The 21,891-nt window shown below is 44.7% G+C and overlaps 2 protein-coding genes across 3 annotated transcripts in view; both read left to right on the forward strand.

Annotated features, from left to right (window-relative positions):
* Positions 1 to 21,891, forward strand: part of LOC113015838 (uncharacterized) — a 67,379-nt gene that overhangs the window by 6,519 nt on the left and 38,969 nt on the right. The gene's annotated exons all lie outside the window — the stretch shown is intronic.
* Positions 17,221 to 18,995, forward strand: LOC113015840 (methylglutaconyl-CoA hydratase, mitochondrial-like). Of its 2 annotated transcripts, none has more exons than XM_026158195.1 (2): positions 17,221 to 17,240; positions 17,733 to 18,995. In XM_026158195.1, the coding sequence occupies exon 2, from the start codon at positions 17,930 to 17,932 to the stop codon at positions 18,620 to 18,622; it is 693 nt and encodes a 230-aa protein (XP_026013980.1). In that variant the 5' UTR covers positions 17,221 to 17,240; positions 17,733 to 17,929; the 3' UTR covers positions 18,623 to 18,995. The 2 variants fall into 2 exon arrangements, with proteins under 2 accessions (XP_026013980.1, XP_026013978.1); XM_026158193.1 differs by lacking the exon at positions 17,221 to 17,240 and having other exon boundaries at positions 17,914 to 17,971; positions 18,021 to 18,995.

The raw sequence follows: 21,891 nt of genomic DNA on the forward strand, positions 1-21,891 counted from the left end.
CAACTTTCTGCCAGCCCTCTCTCCTTGCTTCTGCAGCCTTTGCAGTGTTCTCTTGCGTTTTAATTAAACTCTGAAACTCCTGAAATCCCTCACTCATGAGTTCTTGCTCTGCTGCCGGAAAATATCGAGCACGCCCCTTCGACATTTTCGCCAACCAATCAGCGGGTTGCCGATCAATGTTTCTACTATCGATGCGTAGCCCCTTTTACGACACCCAGTGATGTCACATTACTGCGTCCAGCTGTACTAATCGTCAACAGCAGGCGTGTTCGGGGAACTGGATTAGCGAGCTCACGGTTAGCGCGATGGTTTGGTCTTGGATGTGTCATTTGATCTTGGATGTAGTAAGCGACGTACGAAGAACAGGCCCCTGGTGTAGAAAGCATTGAGGTTGTCAGGGAGGGAGGAGGGGTTGCTGCTCTCTTCCTGGGGGTGGTGACTGCAGTATTCACAGAGGCCATGGTTTGAGGCCCTGCCAGGCTGAGCGGAGGTCCCCTGTGGTGAATTTTTTTCCAGCTGTGTTTTTGTACTCCAGTTTAGCAGTTTTTATGGCCCTGTTGACGTCCTTTTTATCCAGAGCAGAGCCGGTGAAGAAAATCCTCCTTGTAGTGTGAGGATACTTTCCGCTGTCCACTCTATGATGTCTTTGGTGGCCTTTTTAATCCTCTTGATGACTTGAGTGTAAGCAGGGGCCAGCAGGATGGTGTGGTGGTCTGCTGAGCTGAGAGGAGGGAGGGGTAGGGCTTTAAATGCATCTGGTACAGAGCCATAGCTTTTATCCAGAGTCTTCCCCTCACGTGTGCTGCATGTAACATACTGTTGGTATCCTATAAGATAAGATAAGATAAGATAAGATAAGATAAGATAAGATAAGATAAGATAAGATAAGATAAGATAACCTTTATTAGTCCCACATGTGGGAAATTTGTTTTGTCACAGCAGAAAGTGGACAGTGCAAAAGTTATATAGCAAAAATTAGAGAACACTGGAATACAATAAGAATAATATACTGTGCACAACTGTACAGAATAGAAAAGAATAAACTAAAATACTATATACAATAGAATAAAATAAAATATACAATGGGATAAAAATAGAATACAAATGCTTTATACAACTAAGTAAAAATACAACTTTGCACATGTGTGGGTTTGTGTGGTAAATGGTAAATGGCCTGTATTTGTATAGTGCTTTACTAGTCCCTAAGGACCCCAAAGCGCTTTACACATTCAGTCACACACACATTCACACACTGGTGAATGTGTGTTTGATCAGTTAAAGTCTTTGTTGTGGAGTCTGACATCAGTGGGGAGGAAAGACCTGTGAAATCTCTCCGTCCCACACTGTGGGTGCTGCAGCCACTGAAGGAGCTGCTCAGTGCTGTCAGAGTCTCCTGCATGGGGTGGGAGATGTTGTCCAACAGGGATGACTGCTTAGCCACCATTCTCCTGTCACTCACCACCTCCACTGGGTCCAGAGGGCATCCTAGAACTGAGCTGGCCCTGCGGATCAGCCTGTTCAGTCTCTTCCTGTCCCGGCAGAGATGCTGCCGCCCCAGCAGACCAGACTTTAAGTGACTTGTCAGGGGAACAGTGGTTTAAATCTCCCAGGATGAACTTGGGAGAGTCCGGTGATAATTGTTCCAGTTTGTACAGATTGTTGGTGAAGTACTCTGTGGCTTTAGCTGCATCAGCTCTGGGGTTGATGTAAACCAAGATGATGAAAAGCTGTGGGAATTCTCGGGTGAGGTAGTAGAGGCGCAGGGAAACAGCCAGAAGCTTGATGTCTGTGGTGTACAGTTTCTCCCTCACAGTGACTGTAGAGGACCAGCTGTTGTTTAAATACAGACACACGCCGCCGCCTGTCCAGACGAAGAAGTGGTGAAAAGCCATCAATGTTCAGGCTGCAGCCGCAGCTAGATGAGGGAGTCACTGGTGTAGGTGAGCCTTGGGGTCATGTCGAGTGTCGGAAACAAAATCACAAAAATTAGGAAAAAGAAAATAATACAAATATACTGAGTAGACGGTGAAAAACAACAACGAAAACAGCATTAAAGTTAGAAAAAGAACGCAAAACTGCTCAGCTGACTGGCCGGTCGACGGCAAGAGCAGCGACCCAAAACCGAGACAGTCTGACCTCCCTAACTAACTCAAAACAGGAGAAAACTGGTGATCAAAAGAAACAGCAGCTCACCTCTACCCACTCCAATCCTCATCTCTTTCCATACTTTTTATTTAGACTTTTTGTTTAGACTATTTAGACTATTCGGGTCTCCCTTAAAGCCTTATTTAAGGCACATGCTGTGGCTAACTCCTCTGTGATTTCCATTCACCTCCCATGGCCGGCCATCCTTTAACTGCTCAGCCATTGCTGGATCTGCCCTATTGGACTTCATTTTTATCCGACCTTTCCAGTTGTGTATTCGCCGCTTCGGACCTGGATTGGAACCTCTGAGACTCCTAAGCAAGCTGAGACGCGCCTCTGTCAGGGGATGACGTGGCTAAGAGCCGGATGGCATTGTTTAACTCAGATCGCTGGCGAATAAAACCTTCATCCTAAATGATCTTTTTCCTCACCCTGCAGCTGGATGTTTTGCTCCTGACCAAACCTTGGATTCACCCCGGTGAACTTTTCTCCTTCTCTGAACTTCCTTCCCCCTGATCTGTTTTTTTTTCCCAGCTCACCGAGACTTCCAGGGAAGGTTGGAGGCCAAGCCCACAGTTTTCAAAAATAAACTTAAACTTCAGCGACTGCCTACTCCTACTTTCTCTTGCGTCGAGGCTCAATTATTTGACCTGACTGGCCCCCCTGTGACTCTCTGTGCTGTGATTTATCAGCGCCACCCAAAACATAAGTCTTTTATTTCCCGGATTTGCAGATTCCCAGCTTCTCTTTTTTTAAAATTATAACCGTGTTCATATTTCTGGTGATTTTAATATACATATCTGCCTGCAAGAGGGACTTCCTTTATGGAGGACCACAAGAGTCGTGCGCATTGAAATAAAGTATTCTGTGCTTAAATAATGAATTGTAGAATAAATTCTGCATTTGTAAATTCATTTTTGAATTCCACTTTAATAAACTGATTTTCAAAATGCTTTTTAAAATGGTGATTCCACTCCTCATATCAAAATCCATTTCCCGTTCCTGTTTGCTCAGGGATTAACATTTGGATTAGCTACTTCATTTTAAAAATCCTGCTGCAATGCAAATTAGCCACACCGTGGGATGTAAGGAGCTCTCTGATTGGTTGGACGAATGACTGTAGAAAGTCACTGGGTTGGACAGACACAGGCTGCCAGCCTGGATTTTTCTTCTCATAGCTTCGCCCTGCTAAGAAGTGTGTGTGCTTGTGCAAAGGCCGTTCAGCCTCAGGATTTACACTCGGCTCGACACGGAAATGTGAAGAATGAAGGGACCCTGCAGCGAAACAGAGAGCTCAACCTTTGACTGTGTGCCTGTTTATGCAGTCTGACCACCTGTTGAAGGTAACATGGCTAACGCTAGCATCACCGCACGTAGCCCCGTTATTTAAGGTCATCTTAGTTTATTGAAGTTTTACGTCGCAGCTGTACGAGCTAGCTATGTGTTTTGTAAGCTGCTGTGCTCTTCACAAATTAAAGCTGGAAGCAGCTCAGACTGTTAGAACCAGCACTGAGGGCTGTTGCACTTATAGTGTTTAGAGCAACGGCTGCAGCCCACAGCCTTTAAACTAGCGATTAAAATGCTGACAGTAAACTCGTCAGTCCAGATGTTACCACATTACTTTTATGATACTTACAGTTAAAACAACTGAGACAGGCTGATTAAAATAACAGCTGTCAGTTTCTCTCATTCTGTCACGGCTGGGGCGGCAGTCGTGTGGAGAAAAGGAGAAAGGAGGATCCATAGCAGACAATGGCGGAGGTGCAAGTGGGTTTTATTTACAGTGCACAAAACCAAGGTGTGGGCAGAACCGAACATAAACCTAAACTGTGAAAACTAATGCAAATGGAGGACATGAAGCGAGGAGCAGAGAGACACGAAGAAACATGGAACAGTGCAGACTACATGGGAAGGTTCACAAGAGAAACACAGACCTAACGCCACAAGAACTACACTCAACAAAATATAAACGCAACTCCTTTGTTACTGCTGCTCCCATTCCCCATGGGATGGACGTAGAGACCTAAATTCATTCCAGATACACAATATAACCATCCCTCCCAAACAGTGGTCACAAATCAGTCCAAATGTGTGGTAGTGGGCACATCTGCCATATTGAGATAATCCATCCCACCTCACAGGTGTGCCACATCAGGATGCTGATCTGACATCATGAGTAGTGCACAGGTGTACCTCAGACTGCCCACAACAAAAGGCCACCCTGGAATGTGCAGTTTTTTGCGCTATTGGGGGTCTGGGGACCCAGAACCGGTCAGTATCTGGTGTGACCACCATTTGCCTCATGCAGTGCAACACATCGTCGCATGGAGTCTATCAGATTGTCAATTGTGGCCTGTGGAATGTTGGTCCACTCCACTTCAATGGCTGTGCGAGGTTGTTGGATATTCGTGGGAACTGGTACACGCTGTCGTATACGCCGGTCAAGCACATCCCGAACATGCTCAATGGGTGACATGTCCGGTGAGTATGCTGGCCATGCAAGAACTGGGACATTCTCAGCTGCCATCTGCCCTGAACAATGTGAACCATGATTCATCCGTGAAGCGCACACCTCTCCAACGTGCCAGACGCCATCGAATGTGAGCATTTGCCCACACAAGTCTGTTACGGCGACGAGCTGGAGTCAGGTCAAGACCCCGATGAGGACGACGGGCATGCAGTTGAGCGTCCCTGAGACGGTTTCTGACAGTTTGTGCAGAAATTGTTTGGTTGTGCAAACCAATTGTTCCAGCAGCTGTCTGGGTGGCTGGTCTCAGACGATCTTGGAGGTGAACCTGCTGGATGTGGAGGTCCTGGGCTGGTGTGGTTACACGAGGTCTGCGGTTGTGAGGCCGGTTGGATGTGCTGCCATATTCTCTGAAACGCCTGTGGAGACGGCTTATGGTTGAGAAATGAACATTCAATGTACGGGCGACAGATCTGGTTGACATTCCTGCTGTCAGCATGCCAATTGCACGCTCCCTCATTGCTTGTGGCATCTGTGGCATTTTGCTGTGAGACAAAACTGCACATTCCAGGGTGGCCTTTTGTTGTGGGCAGTCTGAGGTACACCTGTGCACTACTCATGATGTCAGATCAGCATCCTGATGTGGCACACCTGTGAGGTGGGATGGATTATCTCAATATAGCAGATGTGCCCACTACCACACATTTGGACTGATTTGTGACCACTGTTTGGGAGGGATGGTTATATTGTGTATCTGGAATGAATTTTAGGTCTCTACGTCCATCCCATGGGGAATGGGAGCAGTAACAAAGGTGTTGCGTTTATATTTTTGTTGAGTGTATAAATACACACACCAGGTAATCAGACATGGCACACAGGAGGGGACACAGCTGGAACTAATGGGCATAGCGAGAGGCAGACCTACAAAATAAAACCGGAAACACCCAGACTGTTTTGCAACAAAAACACAGGGACCTGAACGGAGCACAGAGGGGAGACACAGGTAGGGATAATAAACACGACAACCAACCCAAAGAATTAATACAGAATCAGAATAAACACCAAACACAAGATGAACCCAAAAAGAAACACAAAACGCTGGGTCAACGACCCAGGATCATGACACATTCCTTATAGGAAGATCACACTACTGTTTTCAGTTCATTTAATATGTGAGCGCACAGATTCATTCTCAACTGGACATAAATCATGATCAAAGGATTCATCATTTATGATGAATAAAGAATTCACCAAATCCCAGCCTCTAAAACAGTGTGCTGAATCTTAGCATTGAATGTCCAGTATATTCTAATCAGTGCAATTTAAAGCAGGGGTCCCCAATCCCAGTCCATGAGGGCCGGTGTCCCTGCAGGTTTTAGATGTGTCCTTGATCCATCACAGCTGATTTAAATGGATAAATTACCTTCTCAACGGCTGTATCCCAATTCAGGGTCTGCAGCCTTAAAGTACGCAGCCTCAAAGTACGCAGCCTCAACGATCCTCAAGGGCCGCGTACTTATAGACCGCTAAGGCCGGAAGTGCGAGGCTTGTGAAATGGGACGGTCTAGCCTCCGTTGCGCTGCCCAGGTTGCCTAGCAACCATGATACTAACAGCTGGAAACGTGTCATACAGCTTTGTGTGACAGAAATGAAGGAGAAAATCTTTTGTTCATTTGTTTTTGTTTCTACATGAGCTTTGATCATTCTCTGTAAGATTAAGCTCAGCTATTGAACGGCGTATATTTTAAAGCAAAGGCTTTAAAACCAAGTTATACAAACCGTCACTAATGTCACATAACTTTGCGACATGTGGCCAACAGTAATGTTTTAATGTTCTTCGTTATTAAACATTTGCACATAAATAAGTGACATAATATTCAGTACTTAAAGTTTACTCTTCGGGCGCCCCTCATCCGCATTTCAGGGCCGCATTTCGAGCAGCCTTTGAATTGGGACAGCCTTCGGCGCGCCGCTGTGACGTAATCGGCCTTGAAATGCGTACTTTAAGGCTGCAGACCCTGAATTGGGATACAGTCAACATCAGTCTTGTAGTTCTCCAGAGGCCTGGTAATGAACTAATCATGTGATTCAGCTGTGTTGACCCAGGGTGATATCTAAAACCTGCAGGGTCACCGGCCCTCGTGGACTGGGATTGGGGACCCCTGATTTAAACATTCACTGCACCTACAGTATCTACACTTGTGAGGTGCTACAACGTGCTGGTCCTGCAGGGACCAAACGTCTCCTGAAAACCATCCATAGAAAAGAATCTTTGACTGTCTGAGCTCATTGTCATATTCTCCACACTGCTGTATGGAGCTGTATTCAGCTTTCAGGGCACGCTTATATCACATTCATGTTTTGGGGCGTGAGCGAGTGTGATGGAGCGAGCCGCTCAGACGTGAGAACACAGCGGCCATTTTGGGAAAAAGTGTCTTTTATTGAGCCAGAAATGCACAAATATCCAACAGTAAGTGACACGGGGCCTCAGAGAGGTCAGCTGATCAGAACTGAACTCAAACAACTTCACTCCAAACTAACTGCTCAACACAATCAAAGTGAGCCGACCCACAAGAAACAAAGAGGACTTAACTATGTTTGTTGGGCAGCTTAGATAATGTCACTTCAGAAAAGAATATAGCCCATATGGTTTTCACTGACCTATGCATAGCCAAGAAAACAGTCCTCATGAACTGGAAAAATAAAAATAATCTTAATTCTAACCAATATAGAAATTATCTATTAGATTACATTAGTTTTGATACAGCCTCTGCCACTACATCAGATCAATTGCTCTAGGCTCCTTTGATCGGCTCCATCACCTAGTGGGGGTGGGGGGTCATAGTTTGGTCCCGCTTTCAATGTTGTGATTGGTGTGGGGGTAGGGACAGGCTTAGGGCGTCGGGGGGTTCCCCGGAGGCATCTTCCTTGGGGGGGCTCAACCCGGGGTAGCGGTCTTGTCCGGTTGGGGGCTCTTTTCTGACTATTTCCTCGTGGCTGCGTGCAGCGGGGCTAGGGGAGGGTCTGTGCTGATGGACGTGGGTTACTGACCTGGTAGCCTGTCTGCCCCTGGGTGGGTCCGGGATGGGCGTGGGGGTCTGGGGGCGCTCCGTCTCTGGGCCGGGGCCCTGGCCGGGCCTCGGGGCCTTGGGTCCTGGTTTGTGTGTTGCCGGGGTTGTGGGCGGGGGGGTGCATGGGGCCCCATCCCTGGCGCGGGGTGCCGCCGGTGTGTCGAGCCGCCTGTGGGGCTCTTCAACCGGTGGGGGAGATTGTCACACCTTGCAGGAGCTTTCCTCCCCTCAGGAACTCTCTGCAGGAGGGGGAGATACAGGAGAGGTGGAGGAAGATCTCAGCCTGCGCGTCTATTGTCTCATGTAGTCTGGAAGACGAGTGGATGGTGGGGTGGGTGCAGTTTTTCTCTGTGGTGGGCTGGGTGGACTGTCCCAGGCTTCCGTGGCCCGGGGGGCGCTGCTGCGCTGGGCCCCGGTCTGGAATGGGCCTGGGACCCCCTTTTCCCTTGGCTGGTCGCCGGAGTTGTGGGAGTGGCCTACTGGGGTCATGCGGGGAGCTGGCCCCAGGGAGGGGTCACCTGCCCCTCCCTTCCTTCCCTCCCCATCTCCAGCTGCCTCCCTCCTTCCCGCTCCACCACAACCACCCACACATGCAGGCCTTGGAGTAGGGGTATGTCACCATGGGTGCAGAGGAGGCTACCCCCCCCCCCCCCCCCCTGTCCCTTCTGGCTGCCTCTGCCTCAATTTTATCCCACAACTTAGACATTCACATTACTCACACTCCTCATTACACATACATATAGGATCTTGGGGGTGGGCACGATACACGGAGTCCAAGTTACCATCGGGTGTACACCTCACCCTGGCAGTCGTTGCCACCTCTCAATTTTAAATACACGTAGACATTGAGGGCTAGCAGGAGGGACTATGCGCTTACCTGCTGCTCTCTGGCAGGTAGCTCCATGCCCTCCTGGGTTTTAATTGCACCTTAGAACACACATGCATCAACACTACAATGAGCGGGTGGAGGGAGGTTTGGAGTCTTCTCTCACCCCCATTCTCTGCGCCTGCTGGAGCGGGGGGGCTAGGAGGAGTTGGCCGTCCGGCTGGGGTCTGGGTGTGGGGCCTCCTGCTGCTGCGGAGTCGGGGCGGTCTGCCTCCCCCACCGCAGGGAAAAGGGTAACACCACCTGGGTCTGGGTGCGTTCCCCCCTCCAGGGGCAAGGGTACCTAGACCCGGTTGTAGAGTACGCTTGGGGAGTGTGATCGTGTATACAGCGTCTCTTTATGTCTGTCTCCACGTCGGTTGAGTGTGAAGTGCACATGAGAGCATGAGGGTGGGAATGGATGTTTGTGTCTATATGTCAGGTCTCTGGGGACATCTCGGGCCCTCCAAGGTTTGGAGGCCTATCTCCACCCACCACCACTTCCCCTGCCGGTGGCGGACTCCCTCAGGTGTCGGTGCGTTGGTGGTTCTTTGTATCTGGGGGTGGGCTCCGGGTACACACCGGCTCACTCCTTGGCGGCCGCTTATTGGGGCTCGCTCGGGCCATTTCGGAGGTGGGGTGCCCCCGGCCTCTCGGCCTGGGCCTCGGTCACTCAGGCACGGCTGGCTGCCGGGGAGCCCACGGGCGCATCACTGCAACTCCCCCTGGCTTCTGGCTCCGCGGCTGCTGAATGACCCTCATCTGGGATCTCTAAGCTCTTACTGGGACAGTGGCGCAGCTGCCCCTCTGTGGTCTTCCTTGGTCTCTTGTGTTCTGGGGGCCTCTGGATGTCTGGGAGGTTTTGATCTCCTCCATACCCGCTTGATACCATAAAGGACAGGGCTGTGGCTCCCCACACTCCCTAGCAGATCATTACATGGAGAAACCTTTGGAATGCAAAGCATGGCACACAGGTGTACACATGGGTATTCACAGACGCGGACTAAAGCTTTCTTGGCTGCTGCCCAAAGCACACTTGTGGCGCTGTCTATCTTGTGTGCTGAACAATATCGTCTATTATTAGTAACTATTGCATATCTATGACTAGCTAGTTTATTGTGATGGTGGCTTTTTTTTCCCTATTATTATGTTGCTCTTGTTGTTTGCTGTCTCCTCTGTTTGTTTGTTTTTTTTCTCCTCCATAACAAGGTGACCCAGGAGTTTTTTTTGTTGTTTGTTTTATTTTTTATTTTTTTATTCTCTCTTCCCCCCCTTCTCACCGTCTCTTCTCCCTTTGGGTTTTCTTTCTTTCTCTCCCCTCTTTCTTTCCATTCTTTCCCCTGTCACTAATAAAAAAAAAAAAAAAAAAAAGACAAAGGATGAACTGAAGCTCCGCCATTACGTGATGTCACATGCTGCTGTTTCTAAAAAAATACTGGCTGATCAGAGCAGTGTGAGACATGAGGGCAACACAAATACCAACAATCATCCAACAATAAGCGTGTAACAAAACTTGTTCTTTGTACAAGATAAACACACCTTTACAATATTGTCCACAGAAATGTACAAGCAGGAACATTTTAACTGCCTGGAGCCATCTATTAAACTTCTTTATACATAAGCCATTTTCTGTGACACTTACACTTATAACAGCAGGACCTGGTTATCTCACCCGTGCCTGCACTGATATTATAACTGAGTACTCATGATGAACTCAGTGAGTTCAGGGTTTTCCCACACACGGAGCTCAGTTACAAACGCTGAATGAGGTTGTTGACATGGCACAAACAGGCCATTCTTCAAGAAGCTTTAAAAAACAAAACAATGAGTTTCAATATGTTTGATTGTTTTTGGCTTTTTTCAACACGTTAAATGCTAAAATCCATCATCATCATCATCATCATCATCATCATCATCATCATCATCATTTATTTATTTATATAGCACTTTAAAAACACACCTGGTAGACCAAAGTGCTGTACAAATACTAATATGCCACACAGCTGTTGGGAAGGTTATTTTTAAAATCGTATTCCAATTACAGAATACAGAATGCATGCCCCAAAATGTATTCTGGAACGTATTCTGTTACATTACTCAATGAGAGTAACGTATTCTGAATACTTTGGATTACTTAATATATTATCATGCTTTTACAACTACATGAATGTCCTATTGCTGTGAATTTATTACTGTACTCGAAGGTCCGCGGCTCCGAACCATAGTAAAGGGACCTCTGGCTAATATGTCGGGTTCGTGTCGGGCTCAAAACTAGCTTTACTTTTGTTGTCTGGGTCAACTTTGCTTGCGAGAGACAGAGAGAGGTGTTGAAAGGCTGCTCCAATGGAACTTGTTGTTTTTGGAGGAAAACACGAACACAGCGTACAGTCGAGTCTTAATAGCTTACTTACAACTGGGCTCGTCAGGCTCTCTTCTTGCTGCAGTAGTTATTATTATATTTACATGCTTCCAGCTCCCGTTTCTGCTCGATGACAGCTCTACTTTTCCTTTTTCTCCCTCCTCGCGCTCACAGACACATAACGGGTATGGCAGTCCATTCTCCCTGCAGCACGGACTACACTGCCCATGATGCTACATTCTTTAGAGCTATGCCTGTAACATTCTGCCTGTTAGCTTAGCACAACAACAACAGAAAGGCCTCTCTCACCCAGGAAACACGCAGAGAGAGAGCGTCACCCTGTAACCATGGCAACCATAACGCCGCCACCTGGAACAACAGAACGTAGCTGTCAAACAAAACCCAAACAGTCCTGACCCGCCACAATATGAAACAGGAAAGTACCGCAGTGTAATCCATTTATTTCAACAAAGTAACTGTATTCTAAATACCACCTTTTTAAACGGTAACTGTAACGGAATACAGTTACTCATATTTTGTATTTTAAATACGTAACGGCGGTACATGTATTCAGTTACTCCCCAACACTGTATGCACATAGTAATAAAATCAGACATAGCAATAAAATAAAAAAAAAAAAGAAAGAAATGAATGAATGAATAATAAAAAAATAATAATAATAATATCAGTTACCGACAGAATTAAAAGCGGGGGAATAAAAATAGCTTTTTAATAAAGACTTGCACTGATGTAGCCTGTCTAATATGGAGAGGAAGGTTATTCCAAAACATCCAAAGCGCAGAAACAGAGAAAATCAACACTTGAATATTTATTAAACCTTTACAATTAAAAAAAAGAACTTAAAAAAGAGAAGAATAGAAATATCCTTTACTGTCCCTCACTGGGTGAGTGTTCCAGCAGCACAGTGACAGGTGTAGGTGGTCTGGCCTGACACTGTGATTGCTGTGTTCTCTGTGTTTTGTTATCCGAATGATGAGACGAGTTGACTCTCGCTTTGCCAGCTGAGGCAGGTTTATCCTCTCAAAACTGTTCAAATAAAAACAAATTCAGTGCAGCAACTTCATATGACTGGACGTCTGCATGCACACCTCTCCCCAGCAGGGCCTCTAGCCGACTGAGGTGTGACATCACAACAAACCTCATTATAAATCAAGCTGCTAAAATAATGAAATATACATATAAACATATATAACAAATTTAAAAATGCACTGCATCGTGACCATATAGTAACAGTGTGAGACAAAATGCACAAGTGGAACAAATAGGGATGGGTATCGTTTAGGTTTTATCCGAATCGGTACTTTTGAAACGGTGGCGGTGCTCAAACCGGTGCTTAAAGAATGGAGAACACAAAATTGGTCCAAAAACCTCTCATGTTCAGCAGTTTTTTTGTAAAAAGATAACAATGTTAGCCTTTTCTGCAGCTATGGGGCATATATGGTATCACTCTTGGCTGGAAGCAGTGCTTAAACAATGGAAAAAACACAAACTTTATCCAAAAACCTCTCATGTTTAACTGTTTTCCACTTTTTCTTTGGTCATTTTAGCCTTTTTGGCCAGGGTGAAGGGAGTATCTGCCATCAAACAAGAAGACAGCCGCATGTAGCTATGATGATGTTTGCTAGTTCACCTTACATGCATTAATGTAATAACGTGGTTAGCCTACTCAGCGTAAATTACACGCGAACAACATTAAGCTACTCACGCAGAGAAGAACGGCTGCTGCTGCATCCATCATCATCCTCATCATTTCTGCTACACTGGCAGGGCTAGGAGCCAGGACTCTCCTCTTCGGGTTTTTGGGGGATGTTGCTAACTCCGGGTCCGATAACAGGCAACCCACCCGCAGTAGATGTGCTCAGTGTGAGGTCTCGCAGCAAGCTATCAAATACGGCGCATTTCTCGGCTTTTAAAAAAAACGCTATGCGTCGCCAGGTGTTTCATCGGATTTGAGGTGTTACCTCCTTTGACAGTATCACAGTATCAGCTTAAAGCACTTGTTGCAGGCTGCTGAGTTTGCATATTTTGCTGTGAAGTACAGCCAGACTTTTGACCGCTTCGCCTTGGACATTTTTAATCTGCAGCTCTGCTCTAAAAGAACGTACGTACCTGGGCCCGCCTACTATCCTCGGAAACGTAAAATGATTGGCTAGAAGTGTATCACAGCTCAGGAAAAAAAAAGCACCGAAAATAAAGCACCGAAATGTGCGCTGCTTTTCGGTCTGGTTACTACCGTTTATGTCAGAACCGGTGCCATCATGGCACCGGACACCGGTACCCATCCCTAGGAACAAACAATATTTGAATGACTTCAATTACTTTAACTGTGTTTAATCGCTCTGTAACCGGAACAGGAAGTGACTCTGTGGGACGTCAAAGGTCACACAAAGAAAATAAAAGCTCCCAAAATATAAATACAGAAAATAAATATATATACATATGCATGTCCATAAACAAGACTTACAAATGAAAATAACACCACAGGATGGATCTTTGGTGAAATACAAATGGTCTTTTTAATACACCTGTTACACATGCATGGAGCATGCAGATTCACAAAAAAGTAAAGAATCTAAAAATAAAAAATAAGAAGTGAGAGACTGTACAGAAAGTAAAGGAAAGAAAAACACAAATATCTACCTGGTGTATCTTTACCTCAAAGTGACTCATGGAGTTTCTGTCTGTGTGTCCTCAGTTTCCCAGCATGCCTCAGCTGTGGAGCTGTATGAGGGGGACTCGTTCATCCTGCCCTGGTCAGTATAACACTTTCGCTCTGACTGACCCCACAGTGGTGTGGAGTCGCTCCGACCTCAGTCCTCCAACCGTCCACCAGCGTCAGCTTCAAGGAGACGAACTGAAAGATCAAAACCAGCGTTACAGCGGCCGAACATCCATGAAGACTGACGCTCTGGAAACTGGAGAGCTCAGCCTGAACCTGACCAACCTCCAACTGTCTGACAGCGCCACCTACACCTGCTCCGTCACAGACCTTAGATATGGCTACATGAAACTGGGCGATGTACAGGTGCAGGTCAAAGGTCAGCAACAAACACTCGGATCACTCGGTTTTATCATTCAGATAAAACTTTATTATTTTACTGCTGAAAACACATGTTGACTACAAGTATCTTGGCTTGAGGTATATTCAGTAAAATATATCATTACATTCAGTCAGACGTCAAAGGTCATGTTGTTCTTTGTGTTTCTCCACAGAACGGTTCCCATCTTGGGCCAAAGCTCTCCTGGTTCTCCTGATTCTTCTTGTGGTTTCTGGAGGTCTTTTATTTCATTTCTGTCACTATTTCATGTCAGGTGAGTTGTCTCCTCCTACACTACCCATAATGCCGATGGTTAGCAGGTGTCCTCTGGTGGCTCCTTGACTGTGGCTCACACAAACTTGTTCCAGAAGCTGAAAGAGTTGAGAGTTACAAACAGCTGATACAGAGAGCTGAAGAGAAACTTCCAGGTTTGTTCCAGAAGTCAGAAAACCTCCTTCAGACTCAGTCATTGATCAGTGAAACAGCTCCACAACATGACTTTACTAAACAGTGTGTGTGCTTCACTGCATTGATCTGACACAGAGGCTGCATGTGTACAAGCTGTTCTTCTTCTGTGGTGGTAAACAGCAGGCTGACATGGACTGTATCCCAATTCAGGGTCTGCAGCCTTAAAGTATGCAGCCTCAACGATCCTCAAGGGCCGCGTACTCAAAGACCGCTAAGGCCAGAAGTGCGAGGCTTGTAAAATGGGACGGTCTAGCCTCCGTTGTGCTGCCCAGGTTGCCTAGCAACCATGATACTAACAGCTGGAAACGTTTCATACAGCTTTGTTTAACAGAAATGAAGGAGAAAATCTTTTGTTCATTTGTTTGTTTCTTTCTACATGAGCTTTGATCATTCTCTGTAAGATTAAGCTCAGCTATTGAACGGCATATATTTTAAAGCAAAGGCTTTAAAACCAAGTTAGTACAAACGTCACTAATGTCACATAACTTTGCCGACATGTGGCCAACAGTAATGTTTTAATGTTCTTCGTTATTAAACATTTGCACATAAATAAGTGACATAATATTCAGTACTTAAAGTTTACTCTTCGGGCGCCCCTCATCCGCCGTTTTTTTTTTTTTCCCGGCAAAATTATCCACACCCATCGCCGCGCTATGCATTCTGGGATATGTTGGGCCACGAAGTCTACACCGCCACATCCTTGAAGTTCGGGGAAATGAAGGATAAATTTGAGGGCCGCATTTCGAGCAGCCTTTGAATTGGGACAGCCTTCGTCACGTCAATGTGACGTAATCGGCCTTAAAATGTGGCCTTTAAGGCTGCAGACCCTGAATTGGGATACAGCCATGGAAACATGTGCTGACAGTAAATGTTCCTCCTTTTGTATCAGTCATTGATCCCCCTGTTTCTCAGGTTTTAATGGTCGAGTAGAAGAATTATTATGTATCAATTATGTATGAATTTAAAAAAAAACTGGAGGTCATCAAGGTTGTTGACTTTAAGACATGCTGGTAGTTTAACTCTTATCTTTTCTCATAGATTAATAAAGCTGGGTTTCATCTGCAACCCAGCTGTTGATGAGGTCTGCCCCGAGTTCCTGAAGGCTGCGGGAGTATGGGGTGTCTGGTCCATTGTTACGGGCCATTCGATCCCTATACAACCGTTGTAAGAGCTTGGTTCGCATTGCCGGCAATAAGTCGGATTCGTTCCCGGTGCGTGATGGGCTCCGCCAGGGCTGCCCTTTGTCTCCGGTTCTGTTCATAATTTTTATGGACAGGATTTCTAGGCGCAGCCAAGTGGCGGAGGGCTTTCGCTTTGGTGGCCTCAGAATCTCATCTCTGATTTTTGCGGATGATGTGGTTCTGTTGGCTTCATCAGGTGAGGGCCTCCAGCTCGCACTGGAACGGTTCGCAGCCGAGTATGAAGCAGCGGGAATGAGGATCAGCACCTCCAAATCTGAGGCCATGGTTCTCAGCCGGAAAAGGGTGGAGTGCCTACTCCGGGTCGGGGATGAGTTCCTGCCCCAAGTGGAGGAGTTCAAGTATCTCGGGGTCTTGTTCGCGAGTGATAGGAGAAGGGAGCCGGAGATCGACAGACGGATTGGGGCTGCAGCTGCAGTAATGCGGACGCTGCACCAGTCCGTCGTGGTGAAGAGGGAGCTGAGTGAAGCGAAGCTCTCAATTTACCGGTCGATCTACGTCCCTACCCTCACCTATGGCCACAAGCTGTGGGTAGTGACCGAAAGAACGAGATCGCGGATACAGGCGGCGGAAATGAGCTTCCTCCGAAGGGTGGCTGGCCTCTCCCTTAGAGATAGGGTGAGAAGTTCGGCCATCCGGGAGGGGCTCAGAGTAGAGCCGCTGCTCCTCCACATCGAAAGGAGCCAGCTGAGGTGGTTCGGGCATCTGACAAGGATGTCTCCTGGGCGCCTCCTGGGTGAGGTGTTCCGGGCATGTCCCACCGGGAGGAGGCCCCGGGGCAGACCCAGGACACGCTGGAGAGATTATATCTCTCGGCTGGCCTGGGAACGCCTTGGTATTCCCCCGGATAAGCTGGAGGAGGTGGCTGGGGAGAGGGAGGTCTGGGCCTCTTTGCTTAGGCTCCTGCCCGCGTGACCCGGCCTTGGATAAAGCGGATGAAGATGGATGGATGGGTTTCATCTGCATATCAGTGAAAATGCTTACATTGTTTTCTTATATTATAAGAGAAAGATTTATAATTTGAATAGAACTGGTCCCAGTACAGAACCTTTTGGAACTCCATGACTAACGTTTGTAACTGAGGAAGAATCCTCATGAATCTATGAGATGGATATGACAGAAACCACAGCAGCAGCATAATTACTTTACTGTCAATGCTTTCTGGTGTATCAAATGCAGCACTGAGGCGCAGTACAGAGGTAGGTTTACTGTAAGGAGGCCATCAGATGATTATTAAAAAATGTTACTACAGCTCATGTTGTGCTTTGTTGTCCTCTCAGTCCCCTGGGTGGAGGTGGATTCAGGGGTGGAGTCTGTCCAGCTGATCTGCGAAACCACAGTTTGTCTGCCTAAAGATGCTAAAGTGGAGTGGAAGGATGCAAACAACAGGAAGGTCCACGTGTATGAGAACGGCTCTGACCGACCTGAAGAACAGGATGATAAATACAACGGTCTAACGAAGATGAAGAGAAACTTACTGGAACCTGGAGACATCAGTCTGACCCTGAAATACCCCACAGACGGAGACAACTCCACCTACACCTGCACCGTCTACAGCAGGGAGGGAAACATCCTGATGAAGAAACAAGTGGAGCTGAAAGTCAGAGGTCAGTGCTGTAGATACAGGTCAAATGTCAGAGGTCGGTGTTGTGGATACAGCTGACATACTCATGATGGCAGTTCAGTCTCAGTGGCTCCATCCAATAATGTTACAGTGTTAGCATGTCTGATGTTTGTGGCTGTTTTGGTTTTTATTTGATTTCCAGCCAAAACATTTGGGTTTGGGAGGAAAAGTGTTCTAGCTCTAATGTACAGCTGTCATATTAGAAATAGAAGCAGCTCTGATTTTAGTGCTCAAAGAAATCTATGAAATTATGAATTCACACTTGAACAGTTTTCTGCAGCGTTCCTCTCGGCCTTATTTGCAGCTCCACTCTTGATTTTGCTCTAATAATTATTTCTCTCCATGAGCTGTTTCTCTGCCTGAAGGAGGCGCCACTCCATCGCTTCATTTAGTGCAGAACAAGAGTCACATGATGCTGCTCTGTGAACACCAATCACACTTTGTACAGCTCATGTTGTGTTTGTTGTCCTTTCAGTGTGTCAGGTGGAGGAAGGGGCGGAGTCTGTGCTTTGTCCTCGCCTGAATGGTCACGGTGCTGTTACGCGATACTACAGCTCCGACTCAAAGGATGACCTGCACATTAGATACCTGGACGGAGAAGACAGCGGTATTGTGGTCGTTGGAATAAATCGACCAAAAGCTAAAAATGCCATAAACAAAAATCTTGTGAAAATGATGTTTGAAGCTGTGGAGGACATCAAGAAGAATAAAAAAGTGCGCAGTGTAATTTTATGTAGTTTGGTTCCTGGTATATTTTGTGCAGGTGCAGATCTGAAGGAGAGGGCCAAGATGCACCAGAGCGAAGTGGGACCATTTGTATCCAAAGCACGAGCCCTTATTACAGAGCTAGGAAACCTGCCAGTACCAACAATTGCTGCAATTGATGGTGCTGCCTTAGGAGGAGGCTTGGAAATGGCCCTTGCTTGTGACATCAGAATTTCCTCCAATACTGCCAAAATGGGACTAGTTGAGACTAAACTTGCAATTATTCCTGGAGCAGGTGGTACACAACGTCTCCCTAGGGTGATTGGCATCTCTCTTGCCAAGGAGCTCATCTTTGCTGCACGAGTGGTTGATGGAACACAGGCGCAACAAATGGGTCTTGTCAGTCATTCTGTGGAGCAGAATAACAGTGGAGATGCTGCCTACTTGAGGGCTCTGGAGCTTGCACGGGAGATTAACCCCCAGGGCCCAATTGCAATAAGGATGGCAAAGTTGGCAATTAACCAGGGGATAGAGGTGGATTTATCTACAGGTCTGGCAATAGAAGAGGCTTGTTATTCCCAGGTGATACCAACCAAAGACCGTTTGGAAGGCTTGTCTGCTTTCAAGGAGAAGAGGCAGCCTCAGTACAAAGGGGAATGAAGTCATCGTTCCAGAATCGATCAGTTCTGCCTTCAGCTCTGCTGCTGTTCCACTACTTCCAACATAAATTATGGGTCAGACTAAACTCGTCAACACATTAGCCCTTAAATCATAGTTGACAGCTGGACCTTAGGGGTCGTTGTGGCTGGTGTTTCAGGCTAAAGCACTTTCTGACTTTGTTAATTCTATTCACGTTTATTTATATAGTGACAATTTATGACAGCAGTCACCACAAGGCGCTTTAAATTGTAAAGTAAAGAATTTACAACTAATCACATTAAGATTTGGAGAAACAAAGCAAACTAACCCAGCTAAGTTAAATGTGTCCTGCTTATGGGGCGCCGTTTGTAAAGTGAAACATGCTGAAATTAACGGCAACATTTTTCCACATTTAGCTCAAAACCTTACAAAAACATATTTTTTCGAGTAATTTTTTACAACATTTAGTAAAATATTTGTAACTTTTCATCAAATGTTAAATATTAAATCTAAATATTAAATCTAAATGTTAAATATTAAATCTAAATATTATATTTAAATCTAAATGTTAAATCTAAATATTATATTTAAATCTAAATCTAAATGTTAAATCTAAATGCTAAATGTTAAATCTAAATATTATATTAAATCTAAATCTAAATATTAAATCTAAATGTTAAATATTAAATCTAAATATTATATTTAAATCTAAATCTAAATGTTAAATCTAAATGCTAAATGTTAAATCTAAATATTATATTTAAATCTAAATCTAAATGTTAAATCTAAATGCTAAATGTTAAATGTTAAACCTAAATGTTTAGGCTAATATGCAAATTTATTGTACGGATCAACGGAAATACCAAAATAAAAGCTTCGGAGTTCTTATAGGACAACCACAGAGATGAGTCCATTATCAGAGGCAATTAGATCATTCGTAACCTTCAGCAGTGGTCAGTATGCACTCCAGATCCTGACCTCATCTACCACAACTACTCTTCCAAAATAAGAGGAAAGTTGGAGATTGCTCTACAATGAGCTAAGGCAACTGAATCAACTAAAGGCATTTTAGTATTTTTATTGAGCTTCAGTATTTATATCTTCAGTGACGGTGATTCTGATGGTGGTGATGGCCGTACTCTTCAAACAGTTTGGTCTGTTTTGGTGTCACCATAGTCTTAGTCTTCAAAAATTATCTAAGAACAGAGAGTTTGGTACAAAAATTTATTTCCATTTGAAACCCTAAAATATTTCATAACATCTTTCCAAAAACATCCATGTTTGCAAGATTGAAAGATTAAAATGAGCTAAAATACAAGGATAAAAACGCGTGACATGACCATCCGGACCAACAACCACACAGGGCTGAAAAACTGTGTGGCTGTGTGGCAGCTGAATAGCCATGCCTAATGAAGTGACTAGTGGGTTGATATACACTGAGCTGTAAAATATAAAGGTTAAATAATCTGCCCCCGCTAAAAAATAAAATAAAAGCAAATATGATACAAATAAAAGCAAATATATATTAAACCCAATGAGTTAATGCAATAGTTAAGTTAAACCCCTTACATAAAAGATGCACTTGAATCACAAACTTGATTGTTTTTTAAAATCCATTGCAGTGGCGTAGAGAGGCCAGACTACAAACATTGTCAAATATTCACAAATATTCAAATATTTACAGAAATGACTGTGAAAAGCTGATGAACACGAGAGCTTTCTGTGTGTGTTATTGTACTGGTGGGCAATAAATAGTTGTATTTACAGCGATGCTTTAAGAATTGCAGTGTTTTTCTTAGAAAAAAGGTGAAAATAGCTATCTGGAACCCTCTGTCTCATCAGTAATTTCAGCCACTGATTAGATTGTTTTAACACATTTTTTGTTTTCTTTTTACCCAGAAAAAATCATCACTACAAGATGAGGGGTGGCATCAAACTGTTGATAAAAATTAGACCTTTCATATTATGTAACTTTTGATCACCCACCCATCCCACGTGACCCTTGATAGTTTACTGGAAATGCAACTTTTCTTCTGTAAATCATCACATAAAAACCTGAACATCCAGGATACCAAACAAACCCTGAATTCATCAAGCTAATGTTACTAATATCTGTGTTTTACAGACCATCTCAGGACTGAAATTCTAGTATTTAGACGATTACTTAAAACAAATATATATGTGTCTCTGTATGTTTCACTGATACAGTTTATGAATAGAGCTTTCTGCTTTCATCTCGAGCCTTTCATCGATATAAGGCAACTTATGGCTTCAAGAAATACCACATGACACAGTGATGACCAAAACGCCACAATTCAGAGTTTAAAATGTGGATTCCCAATCCAGTGGGAGATATTACTGTGACTATGTCTGTGTTTTATACTCTCCATGGGTCAAACAACAATATATCAGTCCTGCTTTTTGCCACTTCTCAGCACCACTTTTCCTGGTCAGTCAGCAACAGAACGGTTTGGAAACAAATCAGTTTTCCAGAAGTAATGAAATGTTTTTCTTCAACTAACAGCAGCAGCACTATACTTGATCCACTTGTGTATTGGGGTTTAAAAAACAAAACTAATGACTGGATATGTGTTTGCCTTGTATAGTATAAAATATGAATTACTATTACAATTTACATATAGACATTATACATGTTCTATATGGACATTAATAACAACATAAACAACACAAACTATACAATAATACTTTGACAGATGAATCAGCATCAACAAGCTGTCAGTAATAACACCTCATTGCATTACATCCATAACAGCCAATCTCAACATAATCAACATAACATGATGTTTAATTCCTTTCAACTTTGATCCTTAATCGTTGCTCATGTTTTACTATTTCTGTGTTTACATTAGATGTGAATTTTTATGGACGTCCCCCAAAATTTGGAAGCTGCATTATTTTCTATGTTATATTTCTACTGTGAAGGAAGTTCAACACAGCCCAGCTTCCTTTGAGGTAGTTGGCTCGACAAAACCTAAAACCTCATATAGCGATAACCGATATCAGGGCAGCTATCAGTTATTATCAGTGTTAAGCCTTGAGTTCTCCTTCAGGCTAATTAAAAACGGGTGTTTAATGATCTCTATGAGTGCTGGCTACTCCAGCCAGAGACATTACATTAAATTCTATAAAGAACATAAAATTTTATTTATTATTCATTTAATTCATTGTAACTACATAAGACCCAGCAGCAGCAAATAGGCGCACCGGAGCCCGGTGATTTGCTGGGGGGGAAAGTAAAATAAAAAATCACGATCACTTTCCTGAATAAA

This window comes from Astatotilapia calliptera, chromosome 23 (assembly GCF_900246225.1).
Source record: "Astatotilapia calliptera chromosome 23, fAstCal1.2, whole genome shotgun sequence".
In the NCBI taxonomy this organism is placed as follows: domain Eukaryota; kingdom Metazoa; phylum Chordata; class Actinopteri; order Cichliformes; family Cichlidae; genus Astatotilapia; species Astatotilapia calliptera.

Coding starts and splice junctions, on each gene's coding strand:
- LOC113015840 (XM_026158195.1), top strand. CDS start 17,930: ATGATGTTTGAAGCTGTGGAGGACATCAAGAAGAATAAAAAAGTGCGC.